The sequence below is a fragment of the Thalassophryne amazonica genome, chromosome 16 (assembly GCF_902500255.1).
Source record: "Thalassophryne amazonica chromosome 16, fThaAma1.1, whole genome shotgun sequence".
Lineage (NCBI taxonomy): Eukaryota > Metazoa > Chordata > Actinopteri > Batrachoidiformes > Batrachoididae > Thalassophryne > Thalassophryne amazonica.
This window is the reverse complement of record NC_047118.1, coordinates 34331730-34357292: the sequence shown is the minus strand read 5'-3', so window position 1 is coordinate 34357292 and position 25563 is coordinate 34331730. Positions and strand designations below refer to the sequence as shown.

The following is a 25563-nucleotide window of genomic DNA, read 5'->3' as shown; positions in this document are numbered from 1 at the left end:
CACAGCAAGGAGTTCCCGATTGCCGACGTCATAATTCCGTTCAGCGGGGGTCAACCTGCGAGAAAAATAGGCACACGGGTGAAGGACCTTATCGGTCTTCCCGCTCTGGGAGAGCACCGCTCCTATCCCTGAGTCCGAGGCATCCACTTCAACCACTAACTGGCGACTAGGATCGGGCTGCACCAGAACTGGTGCAGACGAGAAGCGCCGTTTCAACTCCTTGAACGCGGCCTCGCACCGGTCCGACCAGGTGAAGGGAACTTTTGGAGAGGTCAGGGCTGTCAGGGGGCTAACTACCTGACTGTAGCCCTTAATGAACCTCCTATAAAAATTAGCAAAACCGAGGAACTGTTGCAGCTTCCTACGGCTTGTAGGTTGGGGCCAATCTCTCACCGCCGCAACCTTGGCCGGGTCCGGGGCGACGGAGTTAGAGGAGATGATGAACCCCAGGAAGGACAAAGAAGTGCGGTGGAACTCACACTTCTCGCCCTTCACAAACAGGCGGTTCTCCAACAACCGCTGCAGGACCTGACGGACATGCCGGACATGAGTCTCAGGATCCGGGGAAAAGATGAGTATATCATCCAGATACACGAAGACGAACCGGTGCAGGAAGTCCCGCAGGACATCGTTTACCAATGCTTGGAAGGTCGCGGGAGCGTTAGTGAGACCGAACGGCATGACCAGGTACTCAAAATGGCCCAACGGGGTGTTAAATGCCGTCTTCCATTCGTCTCCCTTCCGGATCCGAACCAAATGATAGGCATTCCTAAGATCAAGTTTGGTGAAGATATTGGCTCCATGCAAGGGGGTGAACACCGAATCCAACAGGGGCAACGGGTATCGATTGCGAACCGTGATTTCGTTCAACCCCCTATAATCAATGCATGGACGAAGCCCGCCATCCTTTTTACCCACAAAAAAGAAACCAGCACCCATCGGAGAGGTGGAATTCCGGATCAACCCGGCAGCTAATGAGTCCCGGATGTAGGTCTCCATTGATTCGCGCTCCGGCCGTGAGAGGTTGTACAGCCTACTGGACGGGAACTCACTGCCTGGAACCAAATCAATGGCATAATCGTATGGGCGGTGAGGAGGAAGCGTGAGAGCCAGATCCTTGCTGAACACATCAGCGAGGTCATGGTACTCCGCTGGCACCGCCTTCAGATTGGGCGGGACTCGGACCTCCTCCTTAGCTTGGGAGCCGGGAGGAACCGAGGAACCTAGACACTCCCGATGGCAGGTTTCGCTCCACTGAACCACCACCCCGGACGGCCAATCAATCCGGGGATTGTGCTTTAACATCCATGGAAACCCTAAAACCACACGGGAGGTGGCCTGAGTCACGAAGAACTCGATCACCTCCCGGTGGTTACCTGACACCACCAGAGTTACTGGAGGTGTCTTATGTGTGATTGGTGGGAGTAGGGAGCCATCTAGCGCCCGAACCTGCACAGGCGAGGTAAGAGCCACCAGAGGGAGCCCTATCTCCCTGGCCCATCTACTGTCAAGCAGATTCCCCTCAGAGCCCGTGTCCACCAGTGCTGGGGCCTTCAGGGTTGAATCCTCATAAAGGATCGTGACTGGGAGTCGTGTAGCAATGTGGGTGTGTCCCACGTGAATGTTTTGGCCCACCCCTGGCCCAGTCTCTAGGGGCGGGCGTTGGAGTTTAACCGCTCGGGGCAGTCGTTTGCCATGTGCTCACTCGAGCCACAAACATAACAAGCTCCGTGGGCCCGCCTCCTTTGTGCTCCAGGTGCCCTAAATGTTGCCCTGCTCGTGTCCATAGCTTCGTCAGCAGGGGGAGCCATAGGCGCACGGAGCGCAGGAACAGAGGAGCGTGGGGAGGGCGGAGCTCGATCGGACCCGGAAGGGAGAGGGACGACGCGTGCCTGGCCACGCCCTTCGCCTCGTTCCCGACGGCGTTCTTCTAACCGGTTGTCGAGTCGTATAACTAGATCGATGAGCCCATCTAAATCCCGCGGTTCGTCCTTAGCCACCAGGTGCTCTTTTAGGACCAGAGACAGTCCGTTTACAAAGGCAGCGCGGAGGGCAGTGCTATTCCAGCCGGATCTCGCCGCCGCGATGCGGAAGGCGACTGCATAGGCAGCTGCGCTCCGACGCCCCTGTCGTATGGACAGTAGTGCGGTTGAAGCGGACTCGCCTCTGTTGGGATGATCGAACACCGTTCTGAGCTCCCGTACAAACCCATCGTATGAATGAAGGAGCCGTGAGTTCTGCTCCCAGAGCGCTGTAGCCCAAGCGCGTGCCTCCCCGCGAAGCAGGTTTATGACATAAGCTACTTTGCTAGCGTCAGTCGCGTACATCACGGGACGCTGTGCGAAGACGAGCGAACATTGCATCAAAAAATCCGCGCACGTCTCCACACAGCCTCCGTACGGTTCTGGAGGGCTTATGTAAGCTTCTGGGGACGGAGGAAGGGACCGTTGAACGACCAGTGGAACGTCATTCTCACACGCAGGGTCCTCGGGAGGGAGAGCCGCAGCGGCGCCCGGAGGGCGCGCTTCCACTTGTGCGGCGAGAGCCTCCACCCTGCGGTTTAGGAGAACGTGCTGCTCGGTCATGAAATCGATCCGAGTGGTGAAAGCGGTGAGGATCCGCTGCAACTCACCGACTACCCCTCCCGAAGCCGCCGCTGCGCCCTGTTCTTCCATTGGCCGTTCAACAGCCGGTTGACGCCCCTCGGGATCCATGACGCTGGCCGAGATATCCTGTTGTGAAAGTGTCGGTACACGGACCCACAACAGGGGGCGCAATGAACGGACAATGGAGAAAGGTGAATAACAAGTTTTACTGTTGTGAAAAGAGCACAACCAATACAACAATTAATAATTTGGAGTTTGAAGCCGAAATCTGCTGGTGTCGTGTGGGCAGGCTCGAAGGTAGGAGGCGTCCGTCCTAGTCGAACCGGAACCACCCAGATTTCCTCTGCCACCGAACCCCAGAAGTACTGGAACCGCCAAGTCCCGAATTCCCAGGTGGCCACTGCCTCCGCTCGTCGGATCCGGTACTGCTGGCGGGAAAGAGCACAAACACACAGGTATGGGTGCGACAGCACCCAGTAGACAGAGAGGGGAGAAGCCGCCTCCACCTCTTGTTACAATGAAGCAGGAAAGGTGAGTACTTATCCAAGCAAGTAGCTTTCTGTAGTCAGCTGTCCTGAAAAGGTTTACCAAGGTTTATCAGAGTCTTCAATATGAGCTTGCAGAGAAGGTTACCTTAATCTCAAGGCGATATCTCGGCACTGAGGTGGAGACGCTGTCCTGCTGATATACCTCCGTCCTGAGTGCAGTCAGCTGTGTCCAGTAATGGGTGACAGCTGTCACCCTGGCAGCCTTCGTCGGCGGCAGCGCCCTCTGGTGCCTGGAGCCCGCACTCCAGGCAGGGCGCCCTCTGGTGGTGGTGGGCCAGCAGTACCTCCTCTTCAGCGGCCCACACAACAGGTAGCCAGTGAAGGGATGCCAGAATGGGAGTAATGTGGTCAAACCTTCTACTTTGTGTCAAAATTCTGGCAGCAGCATTCTGCACCAACTGAAGGCCTCGAATGCTAGACTGCGGCAGACCAGAAAATAAAGCATTACAATAATCCAATCTAGAAGAGACAAATGCGTGAATCAGAGTCTCAGCATCAGCCATAGACAGGATGGGGCGAATCTTTGCTATATTTCTCAGATGAAAGAAAGCAGTCCTCGTAATGTCCCTAATGTGGAGGTCAAAGGACAACGTAGGATCAAAGATTACCCCAAGGTTCCTCACTTTGTCAGTATGATGTATAACACATGAATCTAGGCTAAGCGCCAGCTGATCGAATTGGTGCCGATGTCTTGCTGGGCCAAGAACCATCATTTCAGTCTTATCAGAGTTCAAAAGTAGAAAGTTGCTAGACATCCAACTTCTCACTGCTGCAAGACAGTCCTGTAAAGATTTTATGTGGACAGGATTTCCAGCAGCTATCGGCATATACAACTGAGTATCATCAGCATAACAATGAAAAGCAACCCCGAAACGCCGCAAAATGTTCCCAAGGGGTGCCATATACAGGGAAAAAAGCAAGGGACCCAGAACGGATCCCTGCGGAACCCCGAACTTCATGCCCTTAAAGTCAGAGGTAGTGTCATTGCACAAAACACAATGGGAACGACCAGACAGATAAGACGTCAGATTCTCCAGTAATATCCCTTGTCCTTATCTTTGTAAGCTGTGTGTTTGACCCCAAACCAGAAAACATTTTAGGTACATATCCAAAATCGAGTATCTATAGATACAACAGGGTTATGGGTGGATGCAGAGCAAGAAACAGTGGCAAGTCACATGGCAACCAAACATGTAGAGGAAGTAATACACAAGATGGTCGAATATCATCATTCAGATAATACTAAATGTGAAAAGTGACATTTTTTTCAAAAACCCATTTCTCTGAACTGGAGCAATTAGAGACCCATGAAAGGAAATCTGTGAAAGGTCAAACGTTCTGCTGCTATTTAAAGGCTTGTGTCTATAAAATGATCAATGAAAGTAATTTACTTGGAAACCCTTTATACATATGTTGTCTGCTGCCTGACTTATTCATTGTATGTGTTTGTGGCACTCTTATGCATGCCGCTTACATGTATCTCAGCTCCGATTCCCTTCGCACAAGGATGTCTCGTATTCGTTCAATTCTGAACAGCTCTCCTTCTATGTCTTCAATTGTAACAGAAGAGTCAGCCATTGAAACAGTGTTGTCCGCTGAAAGATACAAAACAGAGTCACACATTAGTAGAATCAATGCTGCAAAATCAAATGTCTCAATTTTAACAATATCAGTGGCAGCTGGTGAAAAAAGATCTTGGTGGGGCTGGTGTGCTAATAGATTCCCCTGCCCAGTCCAGTACAGGCATTCAAATGAAGTCGGAAAATTGCTACAATGCCACAAAAATCATTTCATGTCCTTCTCAAAATCAGCAGTTTCACAGATAAAGTTAACCATTTACAGCTATATTAGGCCTCATTTATACTTTGGAAAGGAGCAGTATCAAATACAATACAACACTCAAGTTCTTGAGCAAGGAACATTTCACCATTTAACACCAATTACACACACAGTACACCACACTGTACTGCACTGCCATTACCTTCAGCCAAACAGATCATGGGTTTCACAATGACACCCCTTAAACAGAACAGAAAATATCACCAAAATTAGACTTTCAAAATATGGAAAAATTCCTCAATTGACAAAAGAACATTATGTACGAAGGCGAATCTGCAGCTGAAAACCACCAAGACATAACAGCCAGGAGGAGCAGCAATCGTAAAGTCCCAAAGTTCTTCAGCTTACTCCAGCAACACACACGCAGACAAAAAAATAAATATAACCCAAATGTCGGTGGGGTTTCTGTTTCCGCCAAAGACAGCAGCACTTTGATAAATCCATGGGCGACCCAAGCCAATAAATTTGCCGATGCTGATTGGCCAAATATTTATTATTATTATTATTATTAACAAACATCTATCTACATTACTAATTTTACATATTGCAGTATATGATCTGTGCCTCAGCCCTTAAGCTGCACTGCACTCCTTTACAGTTTTATTTGATTAATACAAGCTTAGATAAAATGAAAAGAGAAAATTCTTACACGGCTTTACAGAAGAGTTGCACGGAGAAGATAAAAAATAGGCACTGTTTGCCAAAAGGCACACGGGAGACTTGAGCCTGGATTTGATCTATTTTCTGGTTGCCACCCTGTCATGAAGCTGTGGTGATACAACAGATAAAACTTGAACTATCCAGTTTCCTCAGTGACAGACGGAGGTCAGGTCTGGGAGCACGTGTTGGTGCCGCAAGCTGCTGCATCTACCACACTACCTAGGGTTTTGGATTGCAACCACCAAAGCAGGTGATGGATGATCTAAAGGATCTGAGGACCGTTGGTTCAAATCTCCATCAGACCAGAAAATTCTGAAAGTCCCTTTGGCATTGTTGCCCCAAATCCTCAAGCTCCTGGTGTGCAGGAGAGAGTCTTGCATGACATTGATGTGTGAATTTCAATATTTACCTCCAAAAAGTAACCGTCTATCTGTCACAGCCATGCAAAACATGGGCATTCCTTTGGGTATACGACGGTCCTTTGAGGTGATGGATCACATGATCACATGGCCAAAATGTTTTAGCTGATGTTCCCGCTCACAAATTATTCCAGCTGTACTAAAGGATTGCCTTAGTTCACTGGTTAGCATCCAAGTCTCACGCTCGTATAGTAAGGCAGGAAGCACAAGGATTCTAAAGACTTGGACCTTTCAACATCTTGTAAATATACTGGGATTACCAAACACCTCAGTCCAGCAGCCTGAAAAGCTTTCCATGTGTCTCTCAGTTTCAAAGGCTAAGGAGTCAGAGACATAAATGACACTGTGTTGGTAAGTAAATGTCTCCACAATTTGTATATTTCCACCGCATACAGACACTTTTGAGGGCCAAGTCCACAAAATCATTGCAACCTGGGTTTTAGCATTAATTGGGGACAATCACAAACCCAGACATTCCCGATTCTAGCTCCTCAAGTGCTATGGATCTCTGCTGATTCCACAAAGATACCAACATCTTCCATGAAGTAAGATCAGTAAAATGTTCTTTGCCAACAGGCACCTAAGTCGCAAGTTTCTTCAACCCTATCCAACACCTAGTCCATACACCATTGAACAGTGAAGGAGCCAAAACACATTTCTGATGAACGTCAATATCATTTGGGAAAAATTCAGAGATTCTGCATCCACTCCATACAGCATCCACAGACAGGCTATGTCCAGCAATGTCTTAGGGATAAGGCATATTTTCAGGATGCAACTCCCCAGCAACTTGCAGGATGCAGTCACAGAAGAACGACCACATTCCATTTAGATTGCCATTTGTGTCCATGTCTGCAGCTTCTCCAGACAGATTGCACACACATTCCAGAGAAACAGTCTAATCTTGAAATCTGTCCACATTTAATCTGAGGAAACAGCAGTCTGTGAAACTTCAACTAATCCTCATGGAAGCCACAGCAAGTCTATGGTCAGACTTCACAAACTGGACATTTCTATGGACCCTACTGTTCTGCAGAGGTCTCCAGTATTTTCCTAAGAGATTGTGGTCAATGTCCTTGGCAACACCACTGGTATTTGAAAAGCCAGTCCCACAACCCTTAAAAGTTGTCAGACAGAGATGCAGGGAACTGCAGGGACACCTTTGCCAAAGCCCCAAATTCTCCAAGAAACACACATTTCTTACTCCCCCTACTTTTGGCACCACCCACATGAGTATGCCTGCTAAAACCCACCAAATCAATAAACAGACTTCAATTTTCAATTTATTTTCATTTATATAGCGCCAAATCACAACAAAGTTGCCTCAAGGTGCTTCACACAAGTAAGGTCTAACCTTACCAACCCCAAGAGCAAGTACACAGGTGACAGTTGTAAAGAAAAACTCCATCTGATGATTTGAGGAAGAAACCTCAAGCAGACCAGACTCAAAGGGGTGACCCTCTGCTTGGGCCATGCTAGCGACACAATTGACAAAACAATTTACAAAACGAATATACAGGAAATTTTGCCGGTGACAGGACAGGAGGGTTGCAGAAACAGACATGACACCCTGAGGGGAGGTGATGATCTAGTGGTTAAGGTGTTGGGCTTGAGTCCAGAAGATCATGGGTTCAAATCCCCACCTGACTGGAAAATCACTAAGGGCCTTTGGGCAAGGCCTTTAATCCCCTATTGCTCCCGGTGTGTAGTGAGCACCTTGTATGGCAGCACCCTGACATCGGGGTGAATGTGAGGCATAATTGTAAAGTGCTTTGAGCATCTGATGCAGATGGAAAAGCGCTATATAAATGCAGTCCATTTACACCCATCTCTGGATGGAGCCGGACCTCAAACAGAGAGAGAAAAACAGAATCAGGCATCTGAAAGACAACAAAAACAGTATAATTTGCCAGCATTAAGGAATAAGAAAAACAGAAGAAATGTTCACACAAACATGTGAACATGTTCAGACATGTTCAAAAACATGAATTACAAACTTCAAATTCATTTCAGTATCCACATTAATCCTGCACTGGAACATTTTCACTCTCGGGTGGCATCCTGCTATGACCTGAACACAGTTCTGTGGATTTTGTGCTCCAAAGCACAACAAAGATCCATCAGCTCAGTGATTTTCAGTTACTCAGCACCAGTGAACGCTGCAGCCTCCTACTCCCCATCAGGAACCATGAGTCATCCAGCAGAGCACGAATTGGCTTTTAATTACCCAACCTCGTGTGAAAAGATGTTACAGTTAAATGCAGTGACAGCAGACATGCGTGCGCACTCATACCTGTATGCATGTGAGGTGATATCATCACTTTAGTCTTTGCATACATGCATCTCATGCTTCAAGTTCATCCAAATCACCCAACAGCCTCCAAACAGTTTTTAATCTCACATTATTACTTTTTAAAATTGGCTAGTTATCATAATAGAAAAGAGGAAACCAGACAGCAGATTCAGGGTGACTGAAGCTAAACTGCAGACCTCATGAGCATTAAACACTAATGTCTCACTCTCTGACATGAGAAAGAAGACTATTGTAGAACATGAGAACTCACTGTCTGCCTGTGAAAGATTTTTTAAAAGAACAGAAGATGACAATGAGGCCTGAATGCTCTGCATGAAAGTTAGAGCACATAGAGAATTCTGCGGTATCTTGTGTGGCAAGAGCATAAATTCGGACATTGTGGAGTTCAAACAAAACGCATACAATTATTATGATACAAGACAAGAGAAATAAGCATTTTTATTTTAATGGAGGAAAATGAGTTGTTTGAATGTTCCTTCCTAAAGTAAAAACATGACTGTTAATTGCAGTATTATTTACAATTGTGTGTTTTATACAAATAAAAATGCATGCACAGTGGTATAAAGAAATAATCTGTAGAATTGAGGACATCCCACCAAAATATGGCTGTTACAAGTACTGCAATCAAATGTGGAAAACAGGATACACTGGGGTTAAGGTGATTGACCTGGCAGGAGCGCTGTGTTGCCGCCTCTTTTGGTTTCTGGTGTTCTTTGGATGCTATACCGTCTACTAAAGACAAAGAAATATAGTGTACCTGTCAGCGTGCCACTTAGAGCAGAGTGTGTATGAATATTAACAACCTGAATGCAAACTGATTGTGTTCCTGTAAACTATGAAGACTGAAGATTTTCCAACCTGCATACAGACACAAAATTAGAATGCACTACAACCCCTGGCAATAATTATGGAATCACCGGCCTCGGAGGATGTTCATTCAGTTGTTTAATTTTGTAGAAAATAAGCAGATCACAGACATGACACAAAACTAAAGTCTAAAGAAAGAAAAGAATAAAGAACTAAAGAATAAATTATGGAATCACCCTGTAAATTTTCATCCCAAAAACTAACACCTGCATCAAATCAGATCTGCTCGTTAGTCTGCATCTAAAAAGGAGTGATCACACCTTGGAGAGCTGTTGCACCAAGTGGACTGACATGAATCATGGCTCCAACACAAGAGATGTCAATTGAAACAAAGGAGAGGATTATCAAACTCTTAAAAGAGGGTAAATTATCACGCAATGTTGCAAAAGATGTTGGTTGTTCACAGTCAGCTGTGTCTAAACTCTGGACCAAATACAAACAACATGGGAAGGTTGTTAAAGGCAAACATACTGGTAGACCAAGGCATCAAAGCGTCAAGACAGAAAACTTAAAGCAATATGTCTCAAAAATCGAAAATGCACAACAAAACAAATGAGGAACGAATTGGAGGAAACTGGAGTCAACGTCTGTGACCGAACTGTAAGAAACCGCCTAAAGGAAATGGGATTTACGTACAGAAAAGCTAAAGGAAAGCCATCATTAACACCTAAACAGAAAAAAACAAGGTTACAATGGGCTAAGGAAAAGCAATCCTGGACTGTGGATGACTGGATGAAAGTCATATTCAGTGATGAATCTCGAATCTGCATTGGGCAAGGTGATGATGCTGGAACTTTTGTTTGGTGCCGTTCCAATGAGATTTATAAAGATGACTGCCTGAAGAGAACATGTACATTTCCACAGTCATTGATGATATGGGGCTGCATGTCAGGTAAAGGCACTGGGGAGATGGCTGTCATTACATCATCAATAAATGCACAAGTTTATGTTGATATTTTGGACACTTTTCTTATCCCATCAATTGAAAGGATGTTTGGGGATGATGAAATCATTTTTCAAGATGATAATGCATCTTGCCATAGAGCAAAAACTGTGAAAACATTCCTTGCAAAAAGACACATAGGGTCAATGTCATGGCCTGCAAATAGTCCGGATCTTAATCCAATCTTTGGTGGAAGTTGAAGAAAATGGTCCATGACAAGGCTCCAACCTGCAAAGCTGATCTGGCAACAGCAATCAGAGAAAGTTGGAGCCAGATTGATAAAGAGTACTGTTTGTCAGTCATTAAGTCCATACCTCAGAGACTGCAAGCTGTTATAAAAGCCAGAGGTGGTGCAACAAAATACTAGTGATGTGTTGAAGCGTTCTTTTGTTTTTCATGATTCCATAATTTTTTCCTCAGAATTGAGTGATTCCATATTTTTTTCCCTCTGCTTGGTCTAAAAAAGTAACCGTTACTGACTGCCACAATTTTTTTTCCTGATTTCTTATAGTGTTTCTTAAAGCCAGAAAGTTGCCATTTGAAATGACTTTAGTTTTGTGTCATGTCTGTGATCTGCTTTTTTTCTACAAAATTAAACAACTGAATGAACATCCTCCGAGGCCGGTGATTCCATAATTTTTGCCAGGGGTTGTATACTCTGCCTGTCTGCTTATGTTTTAACTGTTAAATATCTGCAAGATATACGTTTTTATAGGCTGTAATGGAAAATAAAATGTTGCCATGGCAATGGGCAAAAACAAGAAAATTCACACTTGAAGGCTCAAGATCAAATTTGGATAGAAAATTACTGAGTGACTCAAGTTTCAATTTGATCCAACTGAATATTTTTTTTTCCTGAAAGTGACCAGATGCCTGTTTGACTCAGATGAAACCATCTTATGCTGTATTTCAGTGATACGTCACAAATTCAGCATATTTAACTTATTGTATGTAAGACATGCATTTAACAGAATGGAAATAATCATAGCTGAACACTTTTCTTTCAACTTATGGTGACACAATGGGGGAAGGAAATGAATTTGTATGTTGGGAATAATTTGACACTAAAATAAAGGCTATGCAACCAGCGGTGAGTCACACATCTTAGTTGACAGAGAAAACCAAGTTGGTACCATATGTACAGTAACAGCAACAGCACCTTGCTTGGCATGACTACAAAGCTGTACACTCCTCTACTTCCTGGGTGATCTTACTGTGTTTACCTAAATACCAGTAAACTATTTAATGGAATCAACATTGACGTTTCATCACATGTGCTTCAAATCCACAGATGACTAATGAAAGGAATCATTAGTTGCAGCCCTTCCCCTAACCCTCCAGACCCCCCATCACTTTTCATTTCGTGCACCAGTCACGGAATATATTCGAATAAATTTGTGCTCCTGTAGCAAAAATTTTGCACTTTCGTGATAATATCAGAAACCAATAGATTCATGTATATTTCGTGATGCTGAATCCCGACATGTGATGAGACATGGTGAGTAGACACAGCCCAACTTTTCTCTGTAGCAGCAATGAAGCTTTGAGGCAGAGTGGAACAAAGATCTTCTTCAAAAGAAATTTTGGCTAGTTTGCCAGAAGGCACATGGGAGACTCGAGCCTACATTTGGCCTGTTTCCTGTAACAAAGTCTCGTTCTGATATTTTTATTTAACCTTTTGTATAAATAATAAACAAAAGCACTGCTGATTAATTAGTAGCAGTTATCCACAATAAACATACAAGAAATCGAGTCATAATAATAAAAAAAATATTTTGTGATATCTCTAAGTGTCGGACTGAAATAAATGCATAAAAATCGATTAACAGTTTGCATCACAAGCAAAACTTGCAAATGGGGATTTTTACTTAGTAGATATCTATTCAGTAACTGATGTCTAATTTGAAATATGCTGTTGTTTTGACTTAACTGGAATCAGTCAAACAACAAAAACACCCATCAGGTTTCATTCAAAACTCACGTGACTTCTCTACTGCTGCTTCTCGAGTCTCCTCCAAAGCTCCGTACCGTTTTGGTGGCTTTCTCTCTTTCTCCATCTTCTTCTTTTAAAAATCAGATTCCACCAGCACAACCCTTAAAAGCTGACAGACGGTAAATTACAACACGGAGCATCACCTAAACCTGTCAGACAAGTAAAGAAAAAAATGCCTCCGAGTTGCTGATATCTGCTGCGCAGCGCCATCTAGAGACCCGTATATAACAATTTTAAATCTACAGGGAGAAAATGCTGGTTTTAGAAACTTAATTTCAGAAGTGGATGCATACATCTTTTTTTTTTTTTTAATTAAACATCTCCACGTAAATAACAAGCAGTACGGCCCACTGCACTGCAGCAGCATCAGCCCCCTGAGAAGAGAACCGCCGCTCATCCTCTCACTGCATCCGACTGAGTCCAGGAGCCACAGCCAGATGTACAGAGCGCAGCATCATCACCACTGCACAACGAGTGCAGGAGCTGTTTCTGCCTGTGGTACAGTGGCAGCAGCACTCAGGCTGGAACAAATAACTTTAGTTTATCAATTTGATCATCTGAATCAGTTACCAGGGTGGTCAACTGGTGTCACAATTATAAATGGATGAGCTCCTCTGTTGCTTTCTTGCTATTATTATTTTCAGGGGAAATGATTAGTTGGATCAGAGAGAAACTATTTGCACAGTCTCCTCAGTGGTTACAAAGAGCAGAGTAGTGGTGCCAAAATTACAACTACAACCAGCAGTTACTGAGATATAGCAAATTTGCACATAAGCATAGAATGCACTCTGCATTTTTTAATCCTTTTGGCTGATTGAATAATTTGCCAAGTTGGTGGATTCTCATGCAATTGTTCTTTGCAACATTAGAATCCCACTGACAGCTGCACTTATCTGTTAATTGTATAAAATGAGCAGATGATTCAACAAACATTAAAGCAACAAGACTGCAAAGGACAAAGTGACCATTTACACGTCTGATGAGCCATGTTTGATTCACAGAGGGCATTTCTACAGAATAAATTACTCAATTTTTTTACTCAAGCAATCTTTATTTGTTGTAAACAGCCAACAATGACAACACAGCTACACCATAATGATGTATAGCATTTAAAGCTATAAGTCACAAACCAAGTGTTACAAAAATGTTAAGACACAGTACTCAAATCAGTAGTTTGAACATAGATGATGCACCACTGATATAAAAACAGGTTTAAACAGAAAACATAATATGGCATCTCACAAGTGAAATTCAAATTTCTGTTTTATTACTTCATACAACTTCACCATTTTAGAGGAAAACTACTATGCAAGCACTGGCTGCATCAGAAATGTTACTGATATTATTATATGCACAGAAAATATCTAATCTGGAAATATGTCCACATTATTAAAAGACGCAAAAATCCTGAGTGTACAAAAATTACATGTACAGAACCAAGAATCCCATCAGAAAAATTAAGAAATTCATCTTCAGTACATAAATATTATTTATAAGAATGATCAACTTTATCCAGATATTAATGTGCTTTTACATCTGCAGTAAGCAGAATGTTTACAACACATCAAAATAGAACATTCATCATGAGGTCTGTTTAGCATGTCTGCATAGAGAAATGCAGGTTAGCAAACTGTTCCCAGACATCCTCAAAACCTTTTGCATTCATCTGTGCAACAAAACAAGCACCGGGTTATTACTGCAGTGTTGCTGACTGGCTGTGTAGTCATTAAATATGAAGGCTGTCTGGATGTGATCAAACAGGATGCTGGTGCATTCTGGGCTCACCTAGTGTATGTATAGTCTAATCCTACTGTGTTATGAAAAACAGATATGCAAATACGTTTGTAAGAGCTTAGGAGGATCAGAGACAAATTAATAAATTCATTCAGTGGCGATAACACCTCTGACTGGCTGCAGAGTCAAACTAAACAGAAAGGACGGCACAAAGTTTCATTCGTGTGGGAATAAGTTGCATCAACTAGGTGCCATCTGGAAATTAACTCTCTTGGAATAAACAGACAATGATCTACATACAATTTCCATTTATGAACTCCTTCACAATATTATCTGTCTATTAAATGCCCTGAGAATATGTGCAACCTTTCTTTATTATGTACACCAAGTCAGTCATACACACACACACGTGAAGAAAAACATTTTTTCTCCAAGAATGTGAGCAGTAATAATGTCAGTTTCGATTTTAATTACATCTCTCGGGGTACAAATCTATTACCTCCTTTGGGCTGTTACAAACAGTGCAAAAGTAAGTGCAAACCTGCTGGGGTGTTACTGATCACATAATGCTCATTATGTGCAGATAATCCTACAATGTTTTGCTGCCATTTGGCAGATTTCAGTGCTTTATCCTCTTTCCAAAGTTACTACTGTTGTTGTTGTCCATTGCTTTGTCAAGCCAGTCTCTTTCCTGCTCAGACTCGGAGTCACTGGCCTCACTTGCGTCAGCCGCCAACAGACGAGAATAGTTAATCCGTCGCTGGTGAGGGGCTTTCCACTGCAGCAGAGGGAGGCACAAACACCAGACCATCAAACCCACTGCTGCTCCTCTGAACAGCCACGTCAGGCCAAACCTCTGCACGACAAACCCCCCAGCAAGACTCCCTAGTCCACTTCCCAGGTCAAGCAAAAGAGCACTGTAGATCCTACTCACACTCTGTTCAGCTCCTGGTGTGGCAACATCGTCGCACTGGATCTTCACAGCCCACCAGAGGGCTCCACTGCTGAAGCAGCTCAACAACTGTGCAGGCAGAACGGCCCACGGCCCCCAAAGAAAAGAGTAATAAAAGCACTGCATGCTGAGAGTTGCAGCACCCACCACCAGGATCTTCTTTGGGCTGAGGAGTTTGGACACTTGACTAACCAGCAGAGGAAAGGTTGCCTGCGAGAGCAGTGCGAGGGCCAGAGCCAGCCCCATGTGCATCTCACTGCTCCCACCATCCTGCATCTGCCAGAGGAGGAAGTTATTTACAGCTGAGCCTGCTACCCCAACCAGGAGGGTAGTGAATGCACACAGCAGAGCATGGGGGGATCCACGCACCAGCTGCATGGCTTTAAGGAGCCCGCTGGCCCGGTCTTGCTTCTTGTTTACATAAAGAGGTTGGACAGCAGCCACAGGCAGCGTCACAGCTGTCAGTCCAGCATAACAGAAAAAATGCATGGCGCTCCTGCTGGTGTGACCGAAGATAAAACAGTTGAACTGGCTGACTAGTGATCCCACGGCGCCAACTCCAATCGCTGACCCAAGTAATCGCCACACAGTGGTACTGCTGTATCGGTCTGAAGCATCCACAAAATCCAGATACTCATACAGACCGTCATCTGCTGTCCACTCCAGAGGGGCGGACACAAACTGCCATACTGCCACAACAATCAGCATCAAGAACAACAGTTGGTGTAGATCGTCCATCGGATTCAGGCCACCCATGGATTTAGAACGTCCCTCCTGCTTCACTGCGTCTCTTGGCTTTTGGTGGTTTTTAGAGTTGGTCTTGGACCTCTTATTCCTCACTTGAGTTAAAGGAATGTTTTTGTTTGCATCCATGACAGTACTGTTTTGCAGCTCAAGACTGTTGCTGAGCACCACAGATTGATTGTTTTGTGACAGGCTGGGGTGAGACGTTACACTGTCAGGCAGATAAAGTGAAGTGTTGCTGGGTCCAACGTTATGTGGAGGAGTGTTGACTTTTCCAGGTGAAGAAGCATTCATTCCGAGCAGCTTACCAGCTGTGCTCACACCAGTGGTGTTACAGTAGCTGCTCTGTATGTGCACATCTATAGGGGGAATAAGAAGCATGACCAGAGCAACAGCTGCTGAACAAACGAGAGAGCTGTTAATCACCAGTCGCCTCTTGTTGTAGTGTTTGGACAGCAGGCTTGCCAACGGGCTCCAGATCAGCGATATGAGGTGCTTAGCTACCATGATAAGGCCGGTCATTGCAGGTGTGAGGCCCAGCTGCCTGAAGTAGAGGGTGAGGAAGGGAAGCAGGCAGGCTTTGGCACAGGACATCAAGAAGCTGAAGGTGCCAGCCAGAGCCAGAGCAGCTTTGATATCAATCTGCTTATTCCTGTTCATCATTTCCAGACTGGGCAGGTCACTTTTCCCTCCAAACAGGATTTAAACAGAGTTACTGCATGGATAACAGCTGCAAGACAGAAAGTGACAACAGTGACAGACATCAATACTTCAGCACTACTTATGAAGCACTGATTAGTGTTTTTAATGCTGTCGCAAATTACACTGGCTGTTCTGAAACCCCTAGAGCAGTGGTGCGAGTACGCAATTTCCAGGATACATCGACAGCCAATGGGAGTAAATTTGTGAATCAAGACTATTGTCTGTCCGCTAACCATTCGTTATTACAGGCAAGTGACATCAAATGATGCCACCATTGACTTAAAAAACAAAACAAAAACACTTATATACGCATGCAGGATACCCCCCACCCCCACCCCCCAAGGCATCCACCATGTTTCAATGATGAGCATTAATAATAATATCCATCATTTATAATCTTGACATCAAAATCATACTCTGCTTCTGGACTGGTAACAGTGCAACTCGCCGCTACTTCCTTAAAATAACGGCTGTTGAAACAGGATATCAATCAATCAATCAATGAATCAATTTTATTTATATAGCGCCAAATCACAACAAACAGTTGCCCCAAGGCGCTTTATATTGTAAGGCAAGGCCATACAATAATTACGTAAAAACCCCAATGGTCAAAACGACCCCCTGTGAGCCAGCACTTGGCGACAGTGGGAAGGAAAAACTCCTTTTAACAGGAAGAAACCTCCAGCAGAACCAGGCTCAGGGAGGGGCAGTCTTCTGCTGGGACTGGTTGGGGCTGAGGGAGAGAACCAGGAAAAAGACATGCTGTGGAGGGGAGCAGAGATCAATCACTAATGATTAAATGCAGAGTGGTGCATACAGAGCAAAAAGAGAAACACTCAGTGCATTATGGGAACCCCCCAGCAGTCTAAGTCTATAGCAGCATAACTAAGGGATGGTTCAGGGTCACCTGATCCAGCCCTAACTATAAGCTTTAGCAAAAAGGAACGTTTTAAGCCTAATCTTAAAAGTAGAGAGGGTGTCTGTCTCCCTGATCCGAATTGGGAGCTGGTTCCACAGGAGAGGAGCCTGAAAGCTGAAGGCTCTGCCTCCCATTCTACTCTTACAAACCCTAGGAACTACAAGTAAGCCTGCAGTCTGAGAGCGAAGCGCTCTATTGGGGTGATATGGTACTATGAGGTCCCTAAGATAAGAAGGGACCTGATTATTCAAAACCTTATAAGTAAGAAGAAGAATTTTAAATTGTATTCTAGAATTAACAGGAAGCCAATGAAGAGAGGCCAATATGGGTGAGATATGCTCTCTCCTTCTAGTCCCCGTCAGTACTCTAGCTGCAGCATTTTGAATTAACTGAAGGCTTTTCAGGGAACTTTTAGGACAACCTGATAATGAATTGCAATAGTCCAGCCTAGAGGAAATAAATGCATGAATTAGTTTTTCAGCATCACTCTGAGACAAACCTTTCTAATTTTAGAGATATTGCGTAAATGCAAAAAAGCAGTCTTACATATTTGTTTAATATGCGCTTTGAATGACATATCCTGATCAAAAATGACTCCAAGATTTCTCACAGTATTACTAGAGGTCAGGGTAATGCCATCCAGAGTAAGGATCTGGTTAGACACCATGTTTCTAAGATTTGTGGGGCCAAGTACAATAACTTCAGTTTTATCTGAGTTTAAAAGCAGGAAATTAGAGGTCATCCATGTCCTTATGTCTGTAAGACAATCCTGCAGTTTAGCTAATTGGTGTGTGTCCTCTGGCTTCATGGATAGATAAAGCTGGGTATCATCTGCGTAACAATGAAAATTTAAGAAATGCCGTCTAATAATACTGCCTAAGGGAAGCATGTATAAAGTGAATAAAATTGGTCCCAGCACAGAGCCTTGTGGAACTCCATAATTAACCTTAGTCTGTGAAGAAGATTCCCCATTTACATGAACAAATTGTAATCTATTAGATAAATATGATTCAAACCACCGCAGCGCAGTGCCTTTAATACCTATGGCATGCTCTAATCTCTGTAAGAAAATTTTATGGTCAACAGTATCAAAAGCAGCACTGAGGTCTAACAGAACAAGCACAGAGATGAGTCCACTGTCTGAGGCCATAGGAAGATCATTTGTAACCTTCACTAATGCTGTTTCTGTACTATGATGAATTCTAAAGCCTGACTGAAACTCTTCAAATAGACCATTCCTCTGCAGATGATCAGTTAGCTGTTTTACAACTACCCTTTCAAGAATTTTTGAGAGAAAAGGAAGGTTGGAGATTGGCCTATAATTAGCTAAGATAGCTGGGTCAAGTGATGGCTTTTTAAGTAATGGTTTAATTACTGCCACCTTAAAAGCCTGTGGTACATAGCCAACTAATAAAGATAGATTGATCATATTTAAGATCGAAGCATTAAATAATGGTAGGGCTTCCTTGAGCAGCCTGGTAGGAATGGGGTCTAATAGACATGTTGATGGTTTGGATGAAGTAACTAATGAAAATAACTCAGACAGAACAATCTGAGAGAAAGAGTCTAACCAAATACCGGCATCACTGAAAGCAGCCAAAGATAACGATACGTCTTTGGGATGGTTATGAGTAATTTTTTCTCTAATAGTTAAAATTTTATTAGCAAAGAAAGTCATGAAGTCATTACTAGTTAAAGTTAAAGGAATACTCGGCTCAATAGAGCTCTGACTCTGTCAGCCTGGCTACAGTGCTGAAAAGAAACCTGGGGTTGTTCTTATTTTCTTCAATTAGTGATGAGTAGAAAGATGTCCTAGCTTTACGGAGGGCTTTTTTATAGAGCAACAGACTCTTTTTCCAGGCTAAGTGAAGATCTTCTAAATTAGTGAGACGCCATTTCCTCTCCAACTTACGGGTTATCTGCTTTAAGCTGCGAGTTTGTGAGTTATACCACGGAGTCAGGCACTTCTGATTTAAAGCTCTCTTTTTCAGAGGAGCTACAGCATCCAAAGTTGTCTTCAATGAGGATGTAAAACTATTGACGAGATACTCTATCTCACTTACAGAGTTTAGGTAGCTACTCTGCACTGTGTTGGTATATGGCATTAGGGAACATAAAGAAGGAAACATATCCTTAAACCTAGTTACAGTGCTTTCTGAAAGACTTCTAGTGTAATGAAACTTATTCCCCACTGCTGGGTAGTCCATCAGAGTAAATGTAAATGTTATTAAGAAATGATCAGACAGAAGGGAGTTTTTAGGGAATACTGTTAAGTCTTCAATTTCCATACCATAAGTCAGAACAAGATCTAAGATATGATTAAAGTGGTGGGTGGACTCATTTACATTTTGAGCAAAGCCAATTGAGTCTAATAATAGATTAAATGCAGTGTTGAGGCTGTCATTCTCAGCATCTGTGTGGATGTTAAAATCGCCCACTATAATTATCTTATCTGAGCTAAGCACTAAGTCAGACAAAAGTTCTGAAAATTCACAGAGAAACTCACAGTAACGACCAGGAGGACGATAGATAACAACAAATAAAACTGGTTTTTGGGACTTCCAATTTGGATGGACAAGACTAAGAGTCAAGCTTTCAAATGAATTAAAGCTCTGTCTGGGTTTTTGATTAATTAATAAACTGAAATGGAAGATTGCTGCTAATCCCCCGCCTCGGCCCGTGCTACGAGCGTTCTGGCAGTTAGTGTGACTCTGTGGTGTTGACTCATTTAAACTAACATATTCATCCTGCTGTAACCAGGTTTCTGTAAGGCAGAATAAATCAATATGTTGATCAATTATTATATCATTTACTAACAGGGACTTAGAAGAGAGAGACCTAATGTTTAATAGACCACATTTAACTGTTTTAGTCTGTGGTGCAGTTGAAGGTGCTATATTATTTTTTCTTTTTGAATTTTTATGCTTAAATAGATTTTTGCTGGTTATTGGTAGTCTGGGAGCAGGCACCGTCTCTACGGGGATGGGGTAATGAGGGGATGGCAGGGGGAGAGAAGCTGCAGAGAGGTGTGTAAGACTACAACTCTGCTTCCTGGTCCCAACCCTGGATAGTCACGGTTTGGAGGATTTAAGAAAATTGGCCAGATTTCTAGAAATGAGAGCTGCTCCATCCAAAGTGGGATGGATGCCGTCTCTCCTAACAAGACCAGGTTTTCCCCAGAAGCTTTGCCAATTATCTATGAAGCCCACCTCATTTGGGCTGAGTGGGCATATTTGGGCATATCATTTGATATGGGTGGGTGGGTAATGTAGGAAGTAATCAATTTTAAGTGTAACTCAGTTAAGAAAAGAAAGGGTCTTTGATTTGACAGGTGCAGAAAGGATATCTTAAAGTGTCTTGATTACCTTACTGATTAGATATTATTTTGAAGCATTTTAGGAAGGATGATGTTAAAATTTAAATTCACTGTTTTTCAGGAAGTTAAACTCAGGGAAGTTTTGACTGTGTGTGTGTGTATACAGTCAGTGTTGATTTTTAACACACTGTTAACAGTAAATAGCGCAAACTAATGGATCTGAAATAGATGAAGGTACAGAAAAGGAAGAACAATTCAAGGCAACATAAAAAGGCAAAGCAAACAAATGGCTAAATACTACTACTAATAATAATAATATCAGAGAAAATTGGAAAGAAGATGATGGAAGGGAGCGAAAAGAGATTAATTTAAAAAGATAACCAAGTTTACAGATGATGAATCATTTCTAAAATGAAAACTTTAAGGACACTTTAAGAAGGTACATAGTGCAATCAAGAAAAACACATTACTGGATGATGTCAGATTTTGTCTTTTTGAAGGTCTGTGTGATTGACAAAAAGTCAAAGGAAAAAACAAAACAAAATAAGTCTACATTAACACTTACCATCTAAAGTGACCTGAATCTGAATTTCCTGCCGACATGCAAGACTGATCTGATCATTGTGTGAAATGTGCAAGCAGCAAATCAGACTTTTGCATCAGATTTGGGTCAACTGCATTTGTGGGCTGAGGTCTGTTTTGAAACTATGGTAATCTCTGAAGATGTGGGTGCTGAGAGAATGTTGAGAACAGGCAACCTCTATTTTTTTCTGAGTGGTGTGTGTTTTCCACAATCAGGTTTTTTTTTTACTCCCCACAAGCAAGGATGGGAAGAGGTTCCATATTTACAATTCATCAGAGTGGTATGCCTCAGATGCTTTCAATTTCTCTGATCAATGCCTGCATGTTTTCCTGACAGCTTGATGTTGTAAAAACACGTTTTATGTCATTTTACATATTCCAGTTTCAGTACATAGAAACTAAAATGTGTAAATCATTTATTTTAATTTTGATAATTACAGCTTACATCACCAAAAATTCAGTCCAAAAAAACATTTTCCAGGATATCCATAGACAACCAAGCTGTGATCAAACTCTGACATTACAATAACATCTCAGAATATAATACAGCGCAGTATAACCAGCTCAGCCACAATCAAATGGAATTTATGTATAAGAAGTTGCTACAGGTCTGTTGTGATGAGTTTGCCATTAGTACCTGTGTTTTTTCTTGGTTATAACACTATCAAATGCCTACTTGATCCATGCATTAAATTATTACTTTGAAGAAATAATTTTTTTCTTTTAAACTTAATGTTAATGAAAGTGAAAATTATGGGCTTTTTTCCAGCATTATCGATTAGCAAATAACTGATATGACTTGATGAAACAAACCGATTTATTTTGAAACTTAAGACACAGCTTGGTAATCTAAACTGTGACTACTTGTGTACTGTAAGAGAGCCATCAAGCATCTGTCATGCTGTGTCCTGTGACTTGTGTAGGACACAACCTGGGCTAATTTCAGTAACACATATTTTCTTGTTTTCTGACTATGTTTCTGCTTAGAATAAAATTCATAGTGGCACCTTAAGTTAAAAAAATAAACCAAATGACAGTAACTGGCAGTCATAACCTGCCTGTAGAGTGTAATGGAATGTAACTGCTCATATGAATGTCCAAATATTTTCTCAAATCATGGTATTTTTCCCCACACAATGTAAGAGGCTATCTTGAATTCTGATAAAGTATACCTGTTTTCTTCCAAATCTATGTGGTCAGTTGTTTCTGCTATGTAAAGTCTGTAATGCTAGAAAATGCTAAGATGGTTATTCATTCATAACTAAAATTTTTATTTGATGAGGATACTTTTTGAAATTTTGAACCAATATCCCTATGACTATACTGGACAACATAGGAAAAAAATAAAACAAAAAACAAAATCACCCTCTTGGCAAAATTCATTACCATTTGAAATTCATGACCATTTGATCGGGGCTGACCAGACTGTGCATGTAAAAAAAAAAAAACATAAAAATTGTGTGTGTGTGTGTGTGTATATATATATATATATATATATATATATATATAAATACATCACCCTGCCAATTTATTTCAATAAATGTTTTCATTTTATTGTCAGCTTTTATTGTAGCTGTAAATTTTTAAAATAAATTCAGGGTTTAAGTACATTGTGATGCATTTCTTGATTTCTATGAAAAATCCCCACATATAAAGTTTACGCAGTGGCTATCCCAAATTCTACTCTTACGATAGTCCCTGCCTAAAGTTTTTTGTCATTTGGCAACTTAAACAATGAAAGACATGACATTTAAATGTTACCTTTTGGCTGACACTGTAAAGACAGGATACACCTACAGTATTAACCTTAAAATGACTCAGCTGCATTTTAATTTTGTTCGTTGTCACTACTCTGATCCATTTCCTGTTTTAAAATATTTAACGGAAGTGTTTTCACAATCACGACTTGAAATCTTATGCATAAGAAGACTGGAGACACAAAGACAGAGCAGATATTATCTTGTAAAAAGTCCTAACTAGTAAAACTAGAGCATTTCGTCACAGGAAGAAGCTAATTAATGTATTTAGCGTTGCTTCGAGATAATCAGGAACACCTGAGGAAGCACCTGTTCGCCAACAATCCACGTCACAGTGACATAAGGAGAAAACGATTAAAGCATTTACCTTCTGTCCACACAAAAACCTTCTTATAAGTTTGTATCAGACATTTTCCCCACTAATAAACTAAACTTTAAACTCTCAGTTTGGACTCTTCTGTGTTTTGAAATGATGACAGGACAGTCACGCGCACAAGTTGGTCTGGTCTACACCTGGAGAGCAACTTCCTCGTCCACAGCGACCCCCAACGGTTTGGATGCCTCAGTGCAACAGGCAGTGAAGCAGATAACAGAATGTTTTCAGAGGAATCTTTCAAATGGTGAAACAAGCACCAAGCTTGGCAGAAATATTCCTTAGACATTACTCTTTTGTAAAAGTCACGTTAACCACATACATTTCAATAGGCAGCCAGGTAGAGGTCAAAAGAAGAATTACACAGGGGTCAAAAGTTAAAAATGGTTCAATCATATTGAAAACTATACCACATTATTTGTCCGACCACAAAGATTCCAGAAAGGTATAGTTTGGACTATCTGTGACTGAATATTATGGCGTTATGGGGTAAAAACAGCAAGAATTGTGACAAAGATCAATTTCAGTTTGTACAGTGGTCAAAGTTAAAGTTGCTCCAATTTTGGTAAAAAAAAGTGGTGAAAATTATTGGTTGTGCTAATAAAATTAATAAATTGAATAGTTTTGACTGTGTTGAATGTTTGGTCTCCTAAGTAAAGGTCAAACAATGTCAACGTCTATTGGATTCTATGACATGTCACATATGTTACCCTGTAACATGATAACTAAGCATGACAAATGGTGCAAACTATTCCTTTTTAACTCATCCAATAATTTGCATCACTTTTCACCAAAATTATAGCAACTTTAACTTTTGACCCATGCACAATCTGAAATTGACGTTTGTCACCATTCTGCTGTTTTTACCCTGTAACTCCATAATATGCAGTCATAGATAGTCCAAACTATAGCTTTTTGGACTCTTTGTGATCAGACAAATAATGTGGTATAGTTTTCAATATGACTTGAGCATTTTTAAATTTTGACCTCTGTCTAATTCTTCATATGACCCCTATGTGGCTGCCTATTGAAAATTTAAGTGGCTAACGTCCTTTTACAAAAGAGTAATGTCTAAGGAGTATGTGTGCCAATTTTGGTGCTTGTTTCCAGAAATGAACAGTTGTTACAGATATCTGCTCCACTATAGAGTCCAGGATTAGGGGTCTTCAAATGGTTCAAAATGCTGCTGCCAGACCTTTGACACAAAGCAGAAAGTTCGACCACATTACGCCCGTTTTGGCATCCCTATACTGGCTCCCAGTCGCTGCAAGATCGGATTTTAAGGTACTGTTATTAGTTTATAAGATTGTTCATGGACTTGCACCTCCCTATCTGGCTGACCTGGTAAACCCCTGTGTACCAGCTCGGGCCCTGTGTTTTCAGGGTGCAGGGCGTTTATGTGTTCCCAGGACGAATAAAAAGTCTGCCGGTCACGGAGCTTTCTCCTACCGTGCCCCAGCTCTGTGGAACAATCTCCCGGCACACGTACGGCAGTCGGATACTGTGGAGACTTTTAAATCACGTTTAAAGACTCATTTGTTTTCCTTGTTTTATCATTAGTGTTATGATGTGTTTTTATTTTTGTGTCCTTTTATGGTTTTGTCTTTTTATTGTTTTTAAATTTTTAATTCTGTTTTTATTATGTTGTGTGACGCGCCTTGAGATGATTTCATTGTGAATTGGCGCTATATAAATTAATAAATTTGATTTGATTTTGATAGAATGTTTACATTGAATTGAAAGCAAAAAAAACAAAAACAAAAACAGATAAATATGATCTGCTTCAGGATGCATCATGAACTAATTTCAAATTATTTCATTTATTGGGTGTAAACAGAGAAGTTCTCTAAACATTTGTTATTATTATTATTTTGAGCAGGCTAGTTTCTGCATGTACAGAATTTGAAGGATGTTTATTATGAATGAATTAAGGCCCTGAGGCTGATTTTGTGTGTGTGTGTGTGTGTGTGTGTGTATATCCCTGGATACCATAGCCAAGGTTGGTACCCATTTGCAGCCCGGTGGACTGGAATTATGCAGATGAAGTATCTTGTCCAAGCACACAGACAGGGAGCGTAAAGCACACATCTGGAAGTGAACCCCAATCTATAGGTTGGTAGCACAAGTCCTATGTCATGAAACCTCTACAATAATCAAATGGAAAAGATTAATAAGCAGTCTTGCAAGATATGACTCATTAAGACAGGGGTAGGCAACCTGTTCCAGAAAGAGCCATGAGGGTGCAGGTTTTCTTTGCAGCCACTGACTCCACCAGGTGATTTTACTGATTAATAT

The 25563-nt window shown here is 42.1% G+C and overlaps 2 protein-coding genes across 2 annotated transcripts in view; both read right to left on the bottom strand.

The window, feature by feature from the left end:
- The window catches only part of zgc:171844 (uncharacterized protein LOC100151763 homolog), a 35416-nt gene extending 23070 nt beyond the window's left edge, over window positions 1-12346 (bottom strand). Inside the window, exons 1-2 of the mRNA XM_034190697.1 lie at window positions 12178-12346; window positions 4629-4749 (exon numbers count right to left, since the gene is read on the bottom strand). Of these exons, the coding sequence (XP_034046588.1) occupies window positions 4629-4749; window positions 12178-12253 (197 nt within the window). The 5' untranslated portion in view covers window positions 12254-12346. The remainder of the gene's footprint in view (window positions 1-4628; window positions 4750-12177) is intronic.
- Window positions 12347-13238: 892 nt separating this feature from the next.
- Window positions 13239-23419, bottom strand: mfsd6l (major facilitator superfamily domain containing 6-like). The gene is made up of 2 exons (XM_034190696.1): window positions 23263-23419; window positions 13239-16349 (listed from the first exon to the last, which is right to left on the bottom strand). The coding sequence occupies exon 2, from the start codon at window positions 16280-16282 to the stop codon at window positions 14543-14545; it is 1740 nt and encodes a 579-aa protein (XP_034046587.1). The 5' UTR covers window positions 16283-16349; window positions 23263-23419; the 3' UTR covers window positions 13239-14542.
- Window positions 23420-25563: the final 2144 nt, after the last annotated feature.

Bases quoted from the DNA above. Each gene is read 5' to 3' on its own strand.
- mfsd6l (XM_034190696.1), bottom strand. From the start codon at position 16,282: ATGATGAACAGGAATAAGCAGATTGATATCAAAGCTGCTCTGGCTCTG.